Source organism: Oryx dammah, unplaced genomic scaffold (genome assembly GCF_014754425.2).
Source record: "Oryx dammah isolate SB20612 unplaced genomic scaffold, SCBI_Odam_1.1 HiC_scaffold_8, whole genome shotgun sequence".
Lineage (NCBI taxonomy): Eukaryota > Metazoa > Chordata > Mammalia > Artiodactyla > Bovidae > Oryx > Oryx dammah.
This window is the reverse complement of record NW_024070192.1, coordinates 53571533-53592154: the sequence shown is the minus strand read 5'-3', so window position 1 is coordinate 53592154 and position 20622 is coordinate 53571533. Positions and strand designations below refer to the sequence as shown.

The 20622-nt window shown below is 48.9% G+C and overlaps 1 protein-coding gene across 1 annotated transcript in view; it reads left to right on the top strand.

Annotated features, from left to right (window-relative positions):
* Window positions 1-19145, top strand: part of MSI2 (musashi RNA binding protein 2) — a 402350-nt gene extending 383205 nt beyond the window's left edge. Inside the window, exons 9-11 of the mRNA XM_040244274.1 lie at window positions 9686-9894; window positions 11567-11639; window positions 14010-19145. Coding sequence (XP_040100208.1) covers window positions 9686-9894; window positions 11567-11608 — 251 coding nt within the window. The 3' untranslated portion in view covers window positions 11609-11639; window positions 14010-19145. The remainder of the gene's footprint in view (window positions 1-9685; window positions 9895-11566; window positions 11640-14009) is intronic.
* The last annotated feature ends 1477 nt before the right edge of the window (window positions 19146-20622 follow it).

Here is a 20622-nt window from a genome sequence, read left to right as displayed (position 1 = left end):
AGTAATTACTACGCAATTAGAGCTAAAAATAAAGGGGTCTTTTGTTCCTGGTTACTTATTAATATTAATAAAATGATCTGTCCAGGTCTGTGGTAAACAATTAATGCAAACCTGTGTGCCTGTGGAAGAGCCCACTGTGGGAGGTCAAGGCTGCAGAGCCCCACTCTCCCGTCTCTTTCTGGAAGTTATTTCTGACTGTAACCTGCAGAGGGTTGGCTTTCCCGATCTTGAGGGGAAGAGGAGATGCTCAGCCTTACCAATACACGGGACCCACGATGCCCCCAAGTCAGGACTGACCCAGACAGAAGAGTCTGGTAACTTCTACCCAGCCTCCAGAGAAAAGACCCACAAGCACAGCAGCAAAACCAGAGAACACGGACCTCTGTTGGAAGAAACCTCTCACCCAATTTTGCTACCTATCCTTGGCTGTGTCATTTGACTTTTCTGGGTCTGGGTGGTTCAGCTCCAGGTACATAAGAGTTTCTAAACCTTCCATTGAGGTAGCCCCTGAGAGTTCAGTGTGTCCTGTCCCACCTGGCTTAAAGAGAAACAAACAAGACTTGGGACTGGCTTGCTGGAAGGCTATGTGGTTGTTGAAGGGTTGACCCGACAGCTTCTGGCTTCCCCTGTCTGGCCTTGGAGATAGAAGGAGCTCAAAGGCATGCATCTCCCTTATATCCCTTCCCTTCCTAGGGAACAGGTTGCCTTGTGGATTAATCAGATAAGGATGATAAGAGGCTTAAAAAAAAAAGAGTGGAGGAGGAGGAGCAGGGAAGACTTGGTTTGCATCTGGCTTCTGCCAGTGACAAGCTGCTTGATTTAGGGGCAGAGGATTTCAGACTGTTGGGTTCTTGGGCACCCCTCAGCTCTATAGCTCTGTATTGCTGCTGTTTCCAAAGCTCTGGATCCCTTATCACTGGGAACAAAAGGGGTGACCGTGATAATACCTTGAGATCTGAGAGAAGTGGCTGGAGAGAAAGCCAGGGGCTTCCAAGTGATACGTCAACTGGTAGGGAATAATGTGAAACATCCGTCATGCCTTTTTTTTTTTTTTTTTTTTTGATGTACGAAGGCATTGAGAGGGATAGAAATATTTCCAGAATTGTGTATTTTTTTTAAAAAAACTTATAGTCAAGATTTTCATCTTTGGGTGTGGTTGATTAACCCTTTAGGATGTGGCACTTTGGATGATATTAATTAATAAAAGTAGACCTGTTCATAGCTACCATGGATGAGCTGTGAAACAAGGGTGAACACAGTGGTTCTTGAACCTGGCTACATGTTAGAATCACCTGGGGAGTTTTTAAAATTCCTAGTGTTCAGGCCACACTGTGGATCCATCAAATCAGAATCTGCAGGGGAATTGGAGGGGGGTGGTTGCCTCAGCAGTACTTAAATCTCCCCAGGAAGTCCAGTGTGTAACCATGGACTCAGATACCTCAAGGTTCTTCCAGATATAGAGCCTCACACAATGTCTGTGATTCATCATCAGAATCCCTACCTTCAGAAACAGATCAGCAGAGCCACAAGACAGAGGCTGGGTTCACCGCAGCCTCCTTTAAAGACAGAGATCACGAGCCTGCAGCCTTGGAGCTCAGGCCTCTCCTGCCTGCCACTGGCCCTCCCAGCAGGGCCAGGAGATCCACCCCTCCTGGACAGGCTGAAAGGGTCTGTGTCCTCATAGATGGATTCTCCTGCCTCCCCGGAGAATAGGCCCGTCCTAGCTGAGATTGAGAGCATGTACACGTAGAACCAGCGGCCCGGAGCAACCTTAAACAGGGAAGCAGCCACCCTCCTTGACTGTCTGATGAATGCGGGCCTTTCGGTAAGGTCGGAGTTTGTTTGTTATTAAAGACCTAATTAGAAACATGAGAGGGAGCTGAATGGCGCCGTGCTTGGCTAATTAGTGACATGTATGCACCCACTTTGAACTTCAAGGACACAGAGCTATTAGTGCTTACAGCAAAAATGGATTAAACTCTGGTGCCTTTATAATCGTTAAAGATGCGCAGCTCAAGTGGAAAACCTTTTGTACAGGTCCTCAAGGGGTGCCCTTTGGGCATCCTCCCCACCCCACGCCCGGGTTTCTGGAACCACGAACAGTGAGTTTCCATGACATGGAATCGAGCAGTAAACACTGAAGGTGCTCACACCTGAGGGCTCCCCGAAGGATGGCCCTTACTAGACTGGAGTGGTCTTTGGGGACTAAGACCAACCCTCTGCTTGCACTACCTGGGGTGCATGGAGGACTTTCTTTCTTTCTGATACACTCTGACCCCAGCTATACTGCATGCCAGCTTTGTGCCCAGTATTGTTCTGAGATGTGGTCCAGAGGAGCATGGTCTGGTCCTCAGGAGAGAGGCTATCCCCTATCTGCTGTGGCAGGGGGCATAAAGAGATGGCCCACCTCAGGGAGCCCCCAGTCTGATGGGGGAGACACCCCCACCACCAGGGAGCTCCCAGTTTGGAAAAGGCAGCAGGGCCCATGCCCTCAGGAACTGGCACTTCAGTACTGTAGGTTTGATTCATCATCCTTGGTTTTGCAACCTCCGAAAAGCAAAGAAAGATCCAAATAAACAGAAGAAACCTTCGCAAACCACGGTGCCAGGAAGGACAGCTGGGCAGTGTGATTCAATCTAAAAGCAGCTGGGAGTTGCCCTGAAGTCCAAGTGAGTCAGTCTGAGACACTGTGAGACCCGGGACGCATCCCCGCATGGCCCTAGCCCCAAGTTTCCTTGTCTACGACCCCAGGGCAATAAAGCCCATCTTCCAAGTTGTTAGGAGCGAGAACAAGACGGTGTTAAAACGCCTGCCAGTGCACCTGGAGGACTTCTCTGGTGGCTCAGATGGTAAAGAATCTGGCTGCAACGGAGGAAACACAGCCCAGGCCCAGGCCCACTCAGTGCTACTCCGTCCCCAGAATTTACCCCTCATCAGATGGCAGTCAGCCACTAACCCCACACCTCCTCCTCCCCAGCCAACCCAGCCTGGTCCTTTGTGAGGAAGAGACATACCCAAGTCAAGGCTGATACTCAAAAAGTGTCAAGACAGAAAGAGAATGAGCTGTTTCCTATTGAGGTTGTCCAGCAACATAAAGTACCAGCCATAAAGCCCTCCTTAGATGGGGTTCTGGGGGCTGTCTCCTTGCACTGATCTGAGTGATAGTGTGAGTATCCAGGTTCACTAGGAACTCAGGATGTGAGGGGTTTGGAGCTGGCCAGCAGTGAAGTTGTCTCTTTTGGGAATGTGATTTGACCTGAAACTGTGACCTTTCTACAAAACCGTGAGTCCGGAGTCTTAGGTTGTACTGTCCATCCATTCCCTACTTAAGATACGCCAGCACTAACCAGCAGACATCTGGGCCCCCCACAGTGGTCTGAAGCAGGCTGGATGTTGACAGAACAAGCCGAAACTGCAGTCTTCGAAGACCAGCATCACTGAAACCAACATTGGGAGTGTTTGTCACACTGACTCCCTGTGAGCCCCGGGAGTGAGCTGACTCTCTCCACGTGTCTCCTGCAGTGTTTGCAATGAGCCAGGCATCTCAGATGTGTCAAGACATGCTGACAGCAGGCTGAGTTTGTCCTTCCCGGCAATATATTGATTTGTATAGGGAGACAGGAAGAAAGAAATACCATCACATGGCTCTCTCAATCCTCCCCTAGTTTTATTAAAGTGTGTCTTCTCCTTGCCTTCTGAAATAGCTTGAATTTCAGCAGAGCTTAAAAAGAAAAATGTCATATATAAAATTGATTGTCCGCACCTGGGTCCCCACACCAATCTGATTTTCATTTACTGTGTCACGGTTTTCCCAGGTTAGAGGTAATTGCTGGCCCTCTCTGTCTTCCTCTCCCACCTTCAGGCTAGGCTCTGGGAGAGAAGTTTGAGCCGAGATCCCTGGGGCCCAGTGGCCAGGCAGACTGCTGGAGTGTGATTCCCCCTTGCTCCGCTGGAGATGAGCTGTGGTAGCTCATAGCTGAGTGTTTCTCCTTCTGTTATCAGAAGCAGGTTTAGTTTTTCAGGCCAACCTTCCCCGGCTGACCACCGGCATTAATTTACTGTGGGCACGACTTGCAGAGGGCACGGTGAGACTGCAGATTAGGGTCCCCAACTCTGTTTACAGGGAAGCCTCAGCTGACCAGCTGGCATTCCTGAGAGGCTGGCTGTTCAGAGTCAGGTCTCAGCTTCTGAGAGCTGCCTGGCGTTATGAAACGCAGCATCCTCTGAGCCCCCCGTGGTAAATGGGAATCGGGCAGGTTGCTCTTGGTCTGGAGAACCCAGGGCCCCTTGAGAACCTGGAGAGCCCCCACCTTCTGCACACACACCCCTCCCAGAGGGTCCCTTGCTGAGATGCAGTCTCTGCTGCTGTGGAGTTTTAATCCCGGCAGAGAGAAGAGTGGTGGTCAGAGGCGCAGTGACTCTGGTATCAGCCCATCAGCACAGCCCCTCTGCTCACTGAGTTCTCAGTCACTCTCTTTAAATCCTCTAAAACAAACAGAACTCCCTACGATCTAGTGGGATACATTAACATGAAGAATACCACACGGGCTTATGCTACAGGTCGCGCATTCTTCAGGAGCTTGGGGCTGGGAGCGGGCCCGTGACACCCAGCAGCCCAGTCTCCCTGCCCTCGTGCCTCATGCAGGCACAGTAAGGTCTGCTGGGCAGCAGGTTACCTTCTGAGTTGGGCTGGGTGCAGGCAGGCCTACCGCTGTGCCTGCCTTGTCTTGAGCAGCACACACTGTCCCAGCAATGTGCTGGGGGCCGTGAGGCCCCCTCCCGAGATGGATCCTGGCGGCCACAGATAGGCTGAAATTGTCCTGAGGACGGGCTCTGCTTTTTGGTGAAAAGTGAGAGCCACCAAACCAGGACCCAGGTCTGAGCCTGGGACTTGGTGGGTCCTGGCTTGTCTCAGATATAGCAACAGTTCTGTTAACAGTTCCTTTCTCTGAATCAGTAATAATCCACTCTTCAGGCCTTAGAGCCAGAGATGCCCTCCCAGGGGTGCCCGCCTCCAAGTCCTGGGCTCTAGCCTTCTGCCCTAGGTCCAGTGGCATCACGTTGGAAGCATACAGAAGTATCGGGGCTTCCAACCTTTCCTAGACCCGCAGTGTGGCTCTCCTGATCTCCTGATCCTCACTGCCCTCTCCCACACCTTCCCCACCCTCAGTGACAAATTCCACTCTCAGCCCAGCTCCTGACCACAGTCAGGCAGAACCACATGCAGACTCATACCCACCAGAAGGAAAGGTTTGCCGTAAACCCCCCAGATGCTCCCGAGCTTTGGGTCTTGCCTCTGCAGGTGAGGGTCTGAGCCTGCAGGACAGACCTTGGAGAAAGACTCTGGGATGGCTTTCCTGGGCCAGCCATCCAGGTGTATTCCCTTGATAGGCAGGAAGTGTCTCCTTTTATCCGATGCAAAATGCCATCAACTGAAATTTAGATGCATTTCCTCTTGCTAGCCTCAATGAGAGGTAGTGTCCTTGCTTTCCTGCCCATCCCCCCATTCCCCAGAGTCTGTTCATCAAGCTGATTGAATGCAGGGTGGTCGATGAAACAGATCCTTTTGTGACATCACTTCCTGATTTGTTTGGCCAGTGAATTGTGTTGTCGTATATCAGGTTTTCCTAAACCTGCGTATGGTAACCTGCCTTGTTGGGCTCTGCATACGCAACTGTTTCAAAAACGGATGTATTTGTTCTAAACGTGATGAGTTACAGGCATTCCTCTTTTGCATTTTCGCCTCAGCCCACTGAGAGTCAGGCAGAGTAGGGCAGGACTCAGGTGTCATAGATGAGGACTCTGGTGGGTGAGGGGCTGACACCCACCCAGGCAGGTAGCTGGAGGTCAGGGCTGAGGTCACACTCAGGTCTTCTGACTCCAAGTCCAGCGCTCCCTTTCTCCGCACCGGAGCTGCCTCCCTGAGCATACTGCTGCCTGGGCCCAGAAAGCCCAGAGAATGCCTGCGGCACAGAGCGAGGAGAGGCGCCTGCCCCGGATTAAACCGCTGCTGTGGACGCTGCCCAGAGCGGCCAGTGGAGAAGTGACCTTGCTCCCCCACCATGAGTTCCCACACTGCTGCTTGGTGCAGAGCTTGCCCAAGGCCACTTAATGCTCGCAGCTTCTGCTACAAAAATGCCAGGGTGTTTGCAAGACATTGTCCTCTTCGGGGACAGGAGTTATAACGTCCTTTTTAAATCTCAGCACTATTTATTCAGCAGTACCTACTGAGACCTCTTCCTCCCTCCCTCCACATGCACACAGACACACACACCCTAGCTGAGCAGCCTTGAGGGACATCCCATTCCCTCTTTCTGACCTTGGGAGCATTCCCTCACCTGGCCTTGGGAGCATTTCTGCCCCTTAAAATGAGCCTGGAGGTGACCTGCCAGGAGACAGCCCATTGAGAACTGATTCAGGGTAACTAGCATGGAAAGCACCCTCAGGCCAGGGGCTCGAGGCATGCTCCCCCGACCCCCACCTGCCTGCCTCTTCTCTCAAGGTCACAGCTTGGAGGGGAGGGGGTCCTCCTTTCCTGTGTTGCCAGCCAGTGTGCAGGGGGAACGTCCCCAAAGAAGAAGATCACCGTGTCCCTCTTGCCTTTCCACCATCAAACAGCGCATGTTGGTGTCTGAGTGCCCCTCCCCTTTCCTTCTCAAACTGCTGAGCTGGGTAGTGCCCTCCTGGAGATGCATGGGTTCAGAACATAGGTTGGCTTGTTAACCCGCTTTCTGGAGCCTGGGTCCTCTGCGCACAAAGAAAGGGGGAATCATTGACCGAGGAGCCCGGTGACCCGGCTCCTCTACGCCGTCAGCCCTTGAGGGAGCAGGTTCCACTGTCCAGAGAAAAAGGACCAGCCCAGAACCAGGGCCTCCTGGCCTGCCACCTGCATCCTAGGCGGGGAGCCAGGGCCCCGTCTTTCAGCCCTGAGGGGGGTGTCTGCAGGGTGACGGAGCTGGGGCCCAGGTGTGAAGAGGGCAAGTGTGTAACTGTGCAAGACTTAGGGTTTTAAAGCTGCATTGTAACACAGTGCCTCCTCCACAGTGATTCTGGTGTCATTGGATGGAAGAGAAGAGAAGAGGGAGGGGCGATGTAGGCCCAACTGGGAGACTCCCTTCAGGCCAGCTCTCCAGCTGCAGGCCTCCTGGGCACACAGGATGGGGAGGCTAACGGGTGGGCCGAACACCACCAGCCCCTCTGTTTTCTGACCCTCCAGCAGGGTGTGTTTCTAGACAGCGTCCTTCCATGAGCATGCAACTTCCTCTCTCCTAGGCTCCTTCTGCTGGCTGGGTTAGTCTCTGGGTAGCCCTCACCCTGCTGGGAGGAGCCAAGATGGAGCTCTCTCCCTCCTCCTCGGCTTCTAGATGGGCATGCCCACCCTGGATCCTCATCTAGCCAGAGGAGAAAGAGGTCAGAAAGCCTTTACCTTCCACCGTGGCTCCACCTCCCACCCATTACCCTGAAACAGAGCTGGCTAGTTACTCTCTTGGTTCCTTGGTATAGGAGTGGGGTCAGCTGCCTGGGTGAACCAGGAGTCAGTGTCTGAGCTCTCTCTGCTTTCCCTGGCCTGGAAAAAGAAAGTGTGTAAGCCTGAGATAATGCTTTCTGTTGAATATCTTAGCTTGATCCTTGCTTCCGTGTGTGAGAAGGGCCAGATGTTATCTGCAAGTTTAATCTCCTGTATTCAAAAATCCTGTCCCCTCTGTCTGCCAGTGCACTCCCAAATCAGCCATTCTCTTGCTCTGAGCCTCTGCGATTTTTTTTTTTCTTTAACCTGTGCTTTCCGTAAGTCAGTTTCTTCCTTTCTTGGCACAGCTTCCTAGGGGCCTGACCTTGAAGCCTCCGGCCCCAAATGGCCTTCCCAGGAAGCAGCTTGCCTTTTCTCTGCTGAGTTGGGAGCCCGGCCCTGCTTGGCTCGTTCTCCTTTGCATCTTTGCATCCTGTCTCAGTTTCCCACCAGCCTAGCTGGGGTGCATCATCGGTCTTTTTCCATCTTGGCGACTAGTCGGTAGCAATCAATCCAGGTTTGGCTCTTCAAGCCCCCGCCCCCACCCCACCCCCCCCACACACACACCCAGAAGTGAGGAGTTCCAGCCACAGGTGCCCAGGGCAAGGTCATGGGCCAGAGAAGATTTGCACATGTTTTCCCTGCTGCCACTGAGGGCAGATGGGCCCAGGGCAGAGGGAAATGCCGAGCATAGGCAGGAGGGAGAAGGCTGTCGTGAGGAACACCCGCTGGAATTCAAGTGCATGGAACCCGTATTGTCTGGTTCTTTAAGATGGACGGGTTCTAGTCCAGAACTGGCCAGCCCGATTCACCTTGAACTTCAAAAGTCAATGAGAAATTACTTTTACAGTATAATAAAAGTGGTTTTTTTTCTATTATGGAAAATAAAAGATTTAAGCTACTAAAGGGAAATAAAGAAGAGACACAGTTAACCTGGTTGACAAGCTGTGGTCCTCGCTGGGGTGGGAATGATGGGCCGAGTAAAGGCGGGGGCCTCGGGCAGCGTCTCCTCACCCTTCCCCCTCCCCACCACCACTCCCCAAGGAACATGTGGGTGTGAAGTCTCGTCTCCTTGGGGCAAAGATCCAGTCCTCGTTCTTCTTTTTTTATAGTCTGGAGTCTATCTGAAGATAACCAGCAGAACGCAGGCTTTTCGGTCAGATACGCTTTCGTGATAATTTGGTTCAGTCAGTATCCTCTGAATTCATACTTGTCTTTTTTTTTAAACAAAAGGAAAAAAAAAGTTTAAATCCCCCCTTTCCTTCTACTGCAGGAGGTGAGTGTGTGGGTGTCCTGTAGCATCATTGGCGTTCACCAGCTTTGGCCCAGAGCCTCCAGATTCTCCATCCCCACCCCATCCCTCCCTCCATCCCCTGCTCTCCACCCCTAAAGGGAACCCTCTGCCACCATCATTACGGTTATGTTAAGATGCCCAAGTCTTCCATGACATATCCCATCCTCCGACCACTTCAGTATTGATGACTTTCATTCAGGGATATAAACGGGAGGGGTGGGGAGGGAGGGAGTAGCCAGTGGGGAGGCGGGGGAGGGATGGGGGGAGGGAGAGCCGAAGATCTTTTTTGTCTTTTTTTGTTGTTGTTGTTTAAAACAAATTTGTCATTTAATGGATCCAAAAACAAGAAAAAAAAGTGAAACAAGCCAAAAAATTCCCTCCCCAAAGATTTTTTTTTTTTTCCTGGACACAAATTGCTTTGTTTCCTGTCACATTTTAATATCAATATTAACACAATGTGTAGTCTAAAACTAGTTCCTTTGTAGTTTGCATGGGATGTGAATGCTGTCTCAACGTGCCCAGATCTAGACAAGACTGCATGAGCATCAATTCAGATGTGGAAAAAAAAAAAAAAAACCAACTCTCTCTCTCTTCCATATATCTCTCTATTTCTATTGTGATAATTTGGTGGGCAGTGAAGCACCCCGGTTGGTTGCCATACTGTGTTGAATGGTTGTTTTTTTTATTCTATCTCTTTTTGGAGCTCCAAGCTTCTTAGTAGTAGCCTGGGCTGAGTATTCTTGAGTCCCTGCTGATGTCTTCGCATGGCCTTGGTTGAGTGTTAGAAGTCGGGCCTCAGCTGTTCCTCCCGAGTGTCTGGCTTGTGGTGACCGGTGCATGCCTGGCTTCCAGCCTCATACCCAGCTCTATTCTCTGCACACCAGTCCTGAATAGCTACAGTGCTCAACCGAATTTTGGCGGGCCCGCTTCCCCGGCAGGCTCCAACCCGGCGCGGCCCGGAGGCTTCCCGGGGGCCAACAGCCCAGGACCCGTCGCTGACCTCTACGGCCCTGCCAGCCAGGACTCCGGAGTGGGGAATTACATAAGCGCCGCCAGCCCTCAGCCGGGCTCTGGCTTCGGCCACGGCATCGCCGTAAGTACCTCCCCGCCCCTGCCCTCCCGCCTATCTCCTGCGGCCCATGGTGGGCGGTGATGTGCCAGGGAAGCCCCGAGCCGGCAGGCCAGGAGCGGGCACCGGGTCCCCCACCACACCCACGTCCGCCACCCCCAGCTGCAGCTTCTCACCATGCGCGGGCCACAGGTGCAGTGGAGGGAGTGTGGGCAGGTCACTCCTGGGTCACGTTCAGCCCACTCAACCCTGAACCGCATGTACAACCCATTGCATCCCTGGTTGCAAAACAAAAAAATGTGTTCCTCCCTCGAAAGCTGGTGTGTGAGACTTTAAGGAAACAGGCTAAGGCAGCTGCTGGCTCGTAGTAGACCCCTGGGGTCAGCCCCTCTGCTTGATCCCGGCCTCCTGGAGATTCAAGGGGGCTGGGACCTTGGAGCTAGGGCCCCGTCCCCTAGGATGACAGGCTGAGTCAATAGAGTCCTGCCTGGGGTCCTGGGGCAACACTGGGGCCTGGGAGGTAGCGTGGGGTGCAAGTCCCATCCCAGGGGGTTTCCTCCGCTAATGTTTCCTACAGTCTCGGGTTCCAAGTAAGTTCCCCTTTGCATTCTTTAGCTCCGCCCACCCCGAAGGCCAGGTGCATTTGACGTTTGTAATGCTCTGTGGTTCTATAATCTGACTAATCCAGGCGATGGAAATTTGCTTAACAGATTTGCATGCTGTTTTCAGATTGTATTGTTCTTCCCCCTCCCGGTGTGTGTGAGCATGAATGTGCCTGAGCCCACTCACTCGCTGTCCCTTCCATTGGGGAAACCGAAAATCAGCCAACCTCTCCATCTTGGAGACAGTTTGATTTTGAGCTAAGAGGGAAGTGTCTGCCATCCCAGATCGCATCCCTGTGGGAGAACCCTGCCTACCGGGCTGTGCTGGGGAGAACAAAGCAAGTGCAGACGATCAGGGCATCGGGGCGGCCAGTCTCTGCCCCTGGCATTGAAAGGTCGCCCCCCCCAACCCACACACATGCGCGCACACACCATCTCACACATTCATACACACACACGCACACACACACACATGCCTTGCCTGGCCTGTGCAGTCCGGGTCCTTGTTGAATCCCACTCCAGAACCAGTATCACTTAGTAATTTGGTGAGTTACACCCCCTCGGATCGGCTGTAACGCCTAATCAAGAGCAGTAACTGGTCAACCTAGAGCTGCATTCGTTTCAGGGATCGTCTACCACTATGTCGGACACGGTCAGCACCCAGAAACACTGACCCTATCTGTTCATGAAAACCTGGGTCTCTGACCTGTGTGCTGTGATGGTTTCTGAAATAACAACATCAAGTCACGTTTGGTCTGCACGGGGCTGGCCTTCTCCCCAGCTGGAGCCGTCAGGGGCTGTCTGGGGCGCAGTGCAACACTGCCTGCTGTTGGTGGCACAAGCCCCCGTCTCCTCTCATCCACCTACCCCTGGGAATCTGGCTCTCAGTTTTCCCCTGGGTGAGCGGACAGGCCAGGGTGGGGAGTCAGGGCTTGGAAGGATGTCATCCTAGCCCCTCATGGCACGGTGTCTCAGAATTACATATTCATGCTGGCAACCACAGTCTAGTCCTAGCGATAATTTCCTTTCCCAGAATATGACAATCTGTTCCCATGTATAGCGTGCTGATGACCTTAACAATTGTGCAATTTTAGGGACCTTTGATTGCAACGGCCTTTACAAATGGATACCACTGAGCAGGTGCTTCCGTTGCCACCCCACTCTGAGGTATTGCCTTTTCTGCCACGCGTCTCGCCCGCCAGGCGTGTCCGTACATGTATGCACACTGGGCATGCAAGTACGCACGGGCCCTGGTCCCATCGCGTCAACGTCTCTCCCTCCTCTTTCTCCACCCCTTTCCGGGGGGGTGGGGGCAACAAGATCCAGCCTTTTAATCTCTCATCCCTCCTCTGGCTTAAATCATGACCCTCATTTTTCTTCCACTGTCTTTTTTTTTCCTTGATTCTTTTGATCCTTTTTCTCTATCTTTCCCACCTCTCATCTTTCTCTGTCTTGAAATACGATCAAAAGTGTGGGAAACTGGAAGGAGATGCTGTGCTGTGCCCACCCCAGGGGGACAGAGGCAGAGAGACGTCAGACTTCTGCCAGGCTTGGGGGCGGAGGGTGCTAAGGCTTGCCGGGCCCTCTCAGCTCCCCAGAGCTCCCTGGGCTTGGCCAGTGGGGTTCATGCAGTGAGACAGCCAGACTCCATCTTTCAGTGAAAAGAAAACATTTTTACCAGTAACTACTGAGTAATTATCCAGATTACTGCTCGAAAAGCAAATTAAATTAACGACATCACCTGCGTTACATGGATTTGGATCCCTGCCAGTTTCCTAACCTTTTAAACTGAGCTCAAGTTAATTAAACATTTTTTAAATCACTTTGATGGGGATATGGAAGGGGTGGAGTGGAGGAGAGGGGAGGTTGGGGCAGTCAGTAAGGGAGCCTCTTCCCACATTCTCATTGAAGACGGGTATCCCTCATTCTCCGGAACAGCACCAGGAAGGGAGAGGGGGTTCTCTCGTGGAAGCTCAATGTGACCCGTGTGAGCGAGCTGGTTTTGGGTCTTGAGACAAGAGTCTGTTTCTTCGGAAGAGAGAGTGCCACAGCTGAGGCCTGGGAGTGGATCCTGCTTGCAGAATCCCAGCTGGGACATGAGCACTTGTCCCTCTGGGAGAAGCAAGGCTGAGATGGATTTGCCACTTTGGTTTGCAGTCAGCAGGACGCCCCTCTTGTCGAGGGTTGCTCCAGGCCCCCGAGCCAGCCAGGACCCAGTAGCGTGGGCCCAGCCAGGGGACCAGGTGGAGCCAAGTTCCATACATCTCTTGGATTTCTCTAATATTGCTCTAAGGAATCACCTCGACTAACGCAACTGCCTCTGTTAACCCAATAAACCCCGTGTGTGAGTTCTCTTCACCCCCTCGCCTCCACTTCCCTTCCAGCACTGACCCAGCCATTGCTGGCCTGCCGGAGCCAGAGGCCACTAACAGTGTGAAGGAGAGCTACTCACGACTAATTCAGCTGGGTTTAGGGGTCCCAGCAAAGCGAGGCACCTCTGAGAGCAAGGCAGGCTGATGGACCCAAGGACGTGGGGGCTGAAGGTGGCTCCAGCCCTTGTGGAGTCAGGTGACACAGGGATCAGACAGCTGCCAACGCCTCTTCCCTCCCTGCCAGAAACGGGCGGGGCGGTGCAGGGCTCCCTGCCGCCTCTGGCCCCACCCTCCTCGGCAGAGCTTCCCTGTGGGCGGAGGGAGGTGAGGCTGCTCGCAGCCCAGCCTCCCGCATCCAGCTTTAGGATTTGGAAGGATGGGATGGACTAGAGAGTGGAGCTAACCACTCGCCCCCTCCAAAATGATTAAGTGGGCTAGCTGAGTCACATGGCCGCCCCAAAACACACACACACAGTCTGTGCCCGGCAGAGATGACCCTCAGCCCTTTAGCACCATCCGTGAAAGGAGGGGCCCTGGCTCCCAGCCAGTTCAGGGAGAATCAATCCGCAAGTCTGTGAATCCCAGGCCTGTTCTCATTTCCTAGGACCAAAGCTGATTATTATTTGTTGTGTATGTTTTTACAAGCGTCCTGACCTTGAGTCTTTTGTATGTAATATGATTTTTTTAAGTAGAAATTTGCAGTTTTAGTTATGGACAGTCCTTGACGGGTGTCTCCTAAAGACAGACACTTCTAAACATTTAGCTTTGAAAACAGACTCTTAACCAGAAAAGGCAGCGCTAGTCACTCTGCAGTTCACCGTTCCAGCTGCAAACCCAGCGTGACCACATCTGCTGACCCCATTTTCCACCATTGCCTCAAGAACTCTACCACAGTGTATCGAATCAGCAAATTAGCAAGCCAGCAAAATGAGCTACAGAGCTGCCCTCTTTCTCCACAGCATCAAGCTTGGCTCAGGCTGTGACCCCAGTCAGCTGTTAGCCTGGCCCCTTTCAAACATCCTGAGTAGCCCAATATAGTCATACTCTGAAAATGCTGGTGAAAAAGTACAGAGTAAACAGTATGCCTGCCTGACATTTCTTCTTTCTCCTCCCACCCCAACTTTGTGTTCTCCTCCGGACATCCTCGACCTCCTGTGCCCTGCAGAGCATACCTGGATGTCCAGGCAAGACTGGGCGAAGTTTCTGAGTGGCCCTTTGTTTAGGTGATGTCATCAGACCTGTTCCCCCACCAGCCTCACTCCCCATCCCAACCAGAGATGGCTCACTTCGGATCGAGGGTTGACTACATCTCATCATCTCACGAATCTGCTGTAATATAAGACAACAGCTTTTAAATGTGTATATATCCCATGATTTTGGTTTTGTTTTGTTTTTGTTTTTCTTGATGGTTTCCTTCCCTCTTCTCTCTTCCCTTTTCTCCTTTTAAATCTCTTTGAATCACATTTGGTAGTGATTTTGACTTAGTCCAGTAGTCATATAGCTTTAATATCTAGTTAAAAGCTAACCATAGTATAATTGTTATATTAAGGTATTATTTTTTTCTTAAAACAATTTTTTTTTTGCTTGTTTAATTCTGTTCTCACTTTTCAAGGATGCTGAGATGGTAATATTACTCTGAATATTTTGGTATCAATTCTGAGACTGTATGAATTTTCAGGCAGAATTTGAGCACACACAGAGAAGCGAGGTTGTGAAGTGCCGAGCGGGAGGTGGGCATCAACTTTCTACTCTGCATTGTATAAGAAGTGAGATGTAGTAGGCTAATGAACAGACTCTATAGCGGTTCTTTTTTTGTGGCGTCTCTTTGTTAACCTAAGTATATCTATTTTCGGCAATAAGGTAAGGACGACAATGTTTTGCGTGTCCTCCTTTTCTATAAGTGCTTTTTTTCTGTTGAAAGAGGTGATATTATAAGGTTTTTTGCAATTGTGAATTCTAAAAAAGAAATGTTGTAAATACAATTCCATTAACTACATAGAAACTATTAAGAAAGAGAGAATCAAAAATATTTTTGTGAGGGAGTCGGTCCCAGGCAGTTTGATGCTCTGTGGGTGGAGGAGGGGAGGAATGGTAACCAAGTCAGTGACTGGATGAACACCCAGCTGCCAGGCCGACCCCGGGACAGGTTAGAACACTGTTTAGCTCCTCTTGTCTGTGTGATAGACCTAAGAACTGTATTAGTGTCATACCAGCATATTAACCTCTCGTCTGTGCACAGCTTCCAATGTTACCGTCTAGTTAGATTTTTATTTAAAATATGAAAAACTGCTTTTCCCAAGACGTTTTTTAAAAACAAAGCTACAATTTTAATATTTAACATATTTAATGTTTCAAAGCACACCTGGTTTGGCTTGGGTGGGGAGGGGTGGGGGGACATTCTTTTTCAGTCTTAATTTTTAAATATTTGATCATTTTCTATTGTCCAATCATTTCAGCACCTCCAAAGGTCCCTAGGACACTTTGCCTCTCTTCTCCCCCTGTCCCCCCAGCCGCCCCCCAGCTCCGGGGACCCATGGGCCAGGAGTGGATAAGCCTGCATTAATGAAATCTTTTCTCCATTCACTTTCTATTTACCAATTAGGAAAGCAACCTTTTGGTTTATATATTTTTTTTAATACCTCAGTGCTGCAAGTATCACCAGAGAGGCTATGAAAGAATTTTTTTTAATTTATTGTAGATGTAAACAGAATTTTAAAAAGTAAAAAGTATAAACATCGCTGCACTGTGACTGGTGGGAAAAACTGACCGTTTCCTGTTTGCACATGTTTAACATTTGGCTGTTATAATATATGGTCCTCGGTTGGGGAAAGATACTTATGATGAAGGATATTTTTTAATTTAACTTTTTTTTAATATTGGTAATAGGTCGGCAACAGCAACTATAGAAGTACAACTCAATAGATGGCATTAAAACATATTGTAGTGTGGATATATATTTTTTTCTTTTTTAAAATGTGATATTGACGTTTTATTAATATTTTTTAAATTGTTACGTTTATAAATTTGGTACTTAAGGCACAGCCAGTATGAGACACTGAATGCGACATTTATTATAAAGAGCTGCTGCACTCCTATTTTTATAAATTTTACTAACGAAGTAGACTAATGTAGACATTCACAGACATGGTAGGGTAAACGCATCTTCAAGCAAAAGGCTCCAAAATGCTAACTCAGAAAGAAAGAAAAAAAGCCTTTTTCAATTCTAATTAAACAGCAACATCTTTTTTTTTTTTTTTAATCATGTTCTTTGTTTTTTCCAATAAAATGTTAGGTTGTTTGGTGAAGGTTTTTTTGTTTGTTTTTCTTTCTTTCTTTTTTTATTTCCAAACAACCAGGTTAAGTAAAATGCTGGGCGCTTTTAAAATATCAAAACTTGTTCAAGTAATAAAATAACAAAATAGAAGTTTTATTTGAAAAAAGAAAAAAAAAAAAGAGACAGTAAATTCCCAGAAATTCAGTGTCTACACTAGGGAATTTAATTCCTATTTTGTCCATGTTGGTGATGTACTGTACTAGCCTTCCTTTCTCTGCATCCCCCATCACCTCATAGAAGACTCTTTGTTGCTCATCGTCTGTTAATACTGTATAAAGTGGCTATCTTGTAAGCGTGCTGTCCTGGTACTAGTATAGTGACTTTTTTTCTCCTCTTTCTTCTAGTACATATTGATAGGTATAACGTAATTAAGGTTTAAAAAAATTAGACATAGTTATTCAGATTTAGGACCAGTAAGGATAGAACTTTCTCTTATTTATGAAAAAAAAAATGCTAATAATTTGGGGGCAGTTTTTTCCTTTCATTTTTTTTTTTTCAATTTCAAGTTTTCATTTTATTTTTGCTGATCTGATGTGGTTTCAACTAACCCAAGGTCTCACGATGTTCAGATGCCGGTAGACTCTGCGGCGTTTTGTAGCTTCCCACCCCGCCCCACCCCCCAGCTGTGAAGGGGTGTGCCATACTACCTTAAATGCTAATGCTAGATATGCAAAACTGGATTTTTTTAATTTATTTTTTAAAAGAGGGAGGCATGGTATATTAAAATGATTTTACTAAGAGAAAAAAATATTTTTTTAAGAATGCTCAGAAGAAATTGATAATCTGTGTGAATATGTTTTAGATGTTTATAATACCTTTTGAAGAGACCCAGTAGCCCATAGCACAAATCTCGTGGAAATCTGATATGTTTTAATGTGGCTACCTAGGTTAAGGTTCACATTAGTCCCCCACTCATCTAGAAGTCCATTTTGAAAGATTTTTGTAAATTATTTTAGCACTGATGTTCAGCCTTGTCTTTGTGTCAGTTAAGCTCAATGGCGAACATGGGAACCACCTTCCGCCTTCCCTGGGGGAGAAACCCTCTTGGCTGATGGCTTTTCCCCGGAATCATAAAGCAGCCACCGGGTGACTTTCTGGCTTCTAGATCCATCTGCCTGGGGCCCCCAGACTCCTCTCCTCCCACTCGGAGGAGAGTGGGCACATAAGCTCCTGGACTGATTCCTAGTTCTCCCTGGACGTGGAGCTGACAGGGATGACCAAGTTCTGGGTCTCCTCTCCAGGAGCTTGCACACCTGGTCTGTGGCCTTCCTCACACCCACTGGGAAAACCAGACAGCCTCACTCTATCCCAGTCGCTCATGGGCTTGATTCAAACGAAGTCCCAACAGGCCTTTGCGTTTCTCTCCTTCATAACCTTCATCTTAATTTGAACTCGTAGCTTGGATTTAAGGTAGCATGGCTCTATTGCTGTCAATTTAATGTTTCACTGCACAGCAATTCACAGCCAGTGAATGTTACACACATCTTGCTAGACTAGTATAAAAATCATTGGGTAATTGTTGGTTCTAATGACCTGAAAGGTGTTCAGTTTTTGTTTTCAATTTTGTTTTGGTTTTGTTTCTTGGTTTTATCTTTTTTTTTTTTTGGTTCTTTTTCATTTGGGGATTTTGGAAAAAAAAAAAATTTTTTTTTTTTGGTTCCAAATAGAAAAACAAAACCTATTTTGATCTTTAGTGCAAACGAGGGCTAGGGACTTAGCCACCACCACCCACCCACACTGCTTCATTCTGCCATTCACTCACTGCAGCATAATCAAGAATAAAGCAATATAGTTTACTACATTTTTTAAATTGAAGGTCAGCCATGCTTTCTGTATTATATTGCATATGAAATTGTTTACAAAAGAAACACTAACTCATACTTCTCTCTATTGGTTGGGAGTGGCTCACAGGGACAGAGGGAGGCTGGGGAGTAGGGTGGGAAGGGAAGAATGTTTTTCTTTCTTGAATGTGCTTCACAAGCCAGGCTATCTTCCCAGGAAGGCTGAAGCAGGGTAGGGGGTTGAGGGCAGGGGCAGAGGGACAGATGCAGGCAAGCACATGGAAGAGAGACTCTGGCAGGCTCCCCCCACCCCTCTCCACCCAGCCCCCCAGTCCAAACAAAAAGAAGCAGAAGTCAGCTCAGCCCCGTCCTGAGCATAGACACTACCCAAGGAGACGCTGTACGTTAAGCAATACTTTAATACTGTAATGTTTGTTTTCTTTCTTTTTTTTTTTTAACCAAAAAAAAAAAAAAGTAAGTAAACTAAAACAAAAATATATACATAAAAACCCACCCCTCTGGGGAAGCAACCTGAATCCAAACACTTGGCTATCAAATAATCGGAATGTATTGTCTCGGATAGGAGTTTGTTTCTAGGAGGCAGGGGCACGTGGGGGGCGGGGGATGGAGACTGAGAGACAAAAGTTTCCAGAGCCTTCCAGAAGGCTCTCTGCTACTGTATTCTGTACATACTGTACCATCCTGTGTGGAATCTGTGAGTGTCCTTTGAGTAGCGTGGGCTAGCCAATCTGCCGTTCATGGTGTGTTGTAAACTCGGAATTCCATATGTAATAGGATGCAAGTCTAAGCGTTTCATGTGGACATCAGTGTATCTAAATAAAACTTTCCCTAGCACTGTGGCTGACCTCACCCTTACTTTTATACTTTAGTATGAAACTGATGACAACTTTGGTAGTGAGTATTTTTTTTATATATATACATATATATGTATCTATATATATATATATCTCAAGCATCTTTCAGGTCTTTGTGTGTGGCTTTCTTAAAGCCCTGTTGTAAAAAATTACTATGTGGATGGCAGTCTCTCACATCACAGATGTGGAAAGTATAATTTTATATTTGTATTTTCAAATAAATAAGTTTGTGAAAGGTTTCCATCCTCTACTGTGGTCCAGAAATCAGTGTGTTTGTCTGACAAAAATAAAATAAAATAAACTGTTTTGAACAGAGTTGTTTGATGTTCTTTCACGTATGGATGGGAAGATCCTCTGGAGTAAGAAATGGCAACCCATTCCAGTATTCTTGCCTGGAAAATTCCATAGACAGAGGAGCCTGGTGGACTCCAGTCCATGGGGCCACAAAGAGTTGGACACTATTGAGTAACTGAATAATACGCGTGTGGGGGAGGGCTCAGTGGGGGAGGGGAGCTGTTCATTGGGGAGGGGAGGGTGTCACTGGTCACTCCCGCCTCCTGTCACCCTGATCTTGGGTGGCCTCAGCCTGCAAATGCTTGAAGCAAGGCTTAGAATCCCAGCCAGAGATTGAGGCCAGGTCCTGGTGGTGAAAGCTCCAGATCCTATCCACTAGACCCAATGGTCAGAGACAAGGGCCCTGGCCCTTGGGCTTTGCAGAAAAGAATTTCCACAAAGATGGAAGGTAGTGTGGCAAGTATAGTATTTATTAAGAGGGGAAACAACACAGTACGTTTGGGTAGACACACACGCAGACTCCGGGAGAGGGAGTCTCTTGACTCGCGTCCTCATGGCAGTTTGAACTACTATTGTTGCAGGAAGGGGGACCCCTTCAGGGTCTGAAACTGGGTACTTATCTAGCACTCGGAAGTGAATTGTTCAAGGAGACACGTGTGCTGACAAAGCAAGAAATTTTGTTGGGAAAAGGCACCCGGGTGGAGAGCAGTAGGGTAAGGGAACCCAGGAGAACAGCTCTCCCACGTCTCAGTCTCGGGTTTTATGGTGACGGGATTAGTTTCTGGGTTGTCCTTAGCCAATCATTCTGACTCAGAGTCCTTCCTGGTGGCGCAGCCTTGTTCAGCCAAGATGGATGCCAGAGAGAAGGATTCTGGGAGGTGGGCAGACAGATGGTGTCTCCTTTTGACCTCTCCCAGACTCTTCAGTTGGTGGAGGCTTATTAGTTCCGTGTTCCTTACCAGGACCTCCTGTCGTAAAACAACTCAGGCGAATGTTTACTATGGTGCCTGGCCAGGGAGGGCGGTGTCAGTCAGGGTGTTTCCCCTGACACTAGGATGGGGTATTTCTTCTGGTTTCCTCTAGCCGATCATTCTAATCTGCCTGGTTCATATTTGGTATATCTCAGGATCCTCCCACATGTGTTTACACATCTCTTAGCTAAGATGGGTCCTACCACAGAGGCGTCTGGGTAGAGCATCCTTTTACACGGCTCCCCTTCTGGCCTGCAAGGAGCCTTTTCTGGGCATACTTGGTGGTGGCAGTGGAGGGAGGGGCGGTCCTCCTGACTTTGGGAATGAGAGGTACCTGACCTGGGGAGGGCCCAGACTTTTCCCTTAGTTGTCCTGCTATTCTCGTCTTGGAGTTTGGGTCAACAGAGAATGAATCTCCAATTGCTTTACCCTGAGGGGGCCCATCTGCCTCCTACCTCAACCCCTTAGCATGGTCATGGGGCCTCCAGCAAAGAAGAAGCCCTCTCCCTGTCCCCAGGGAGCT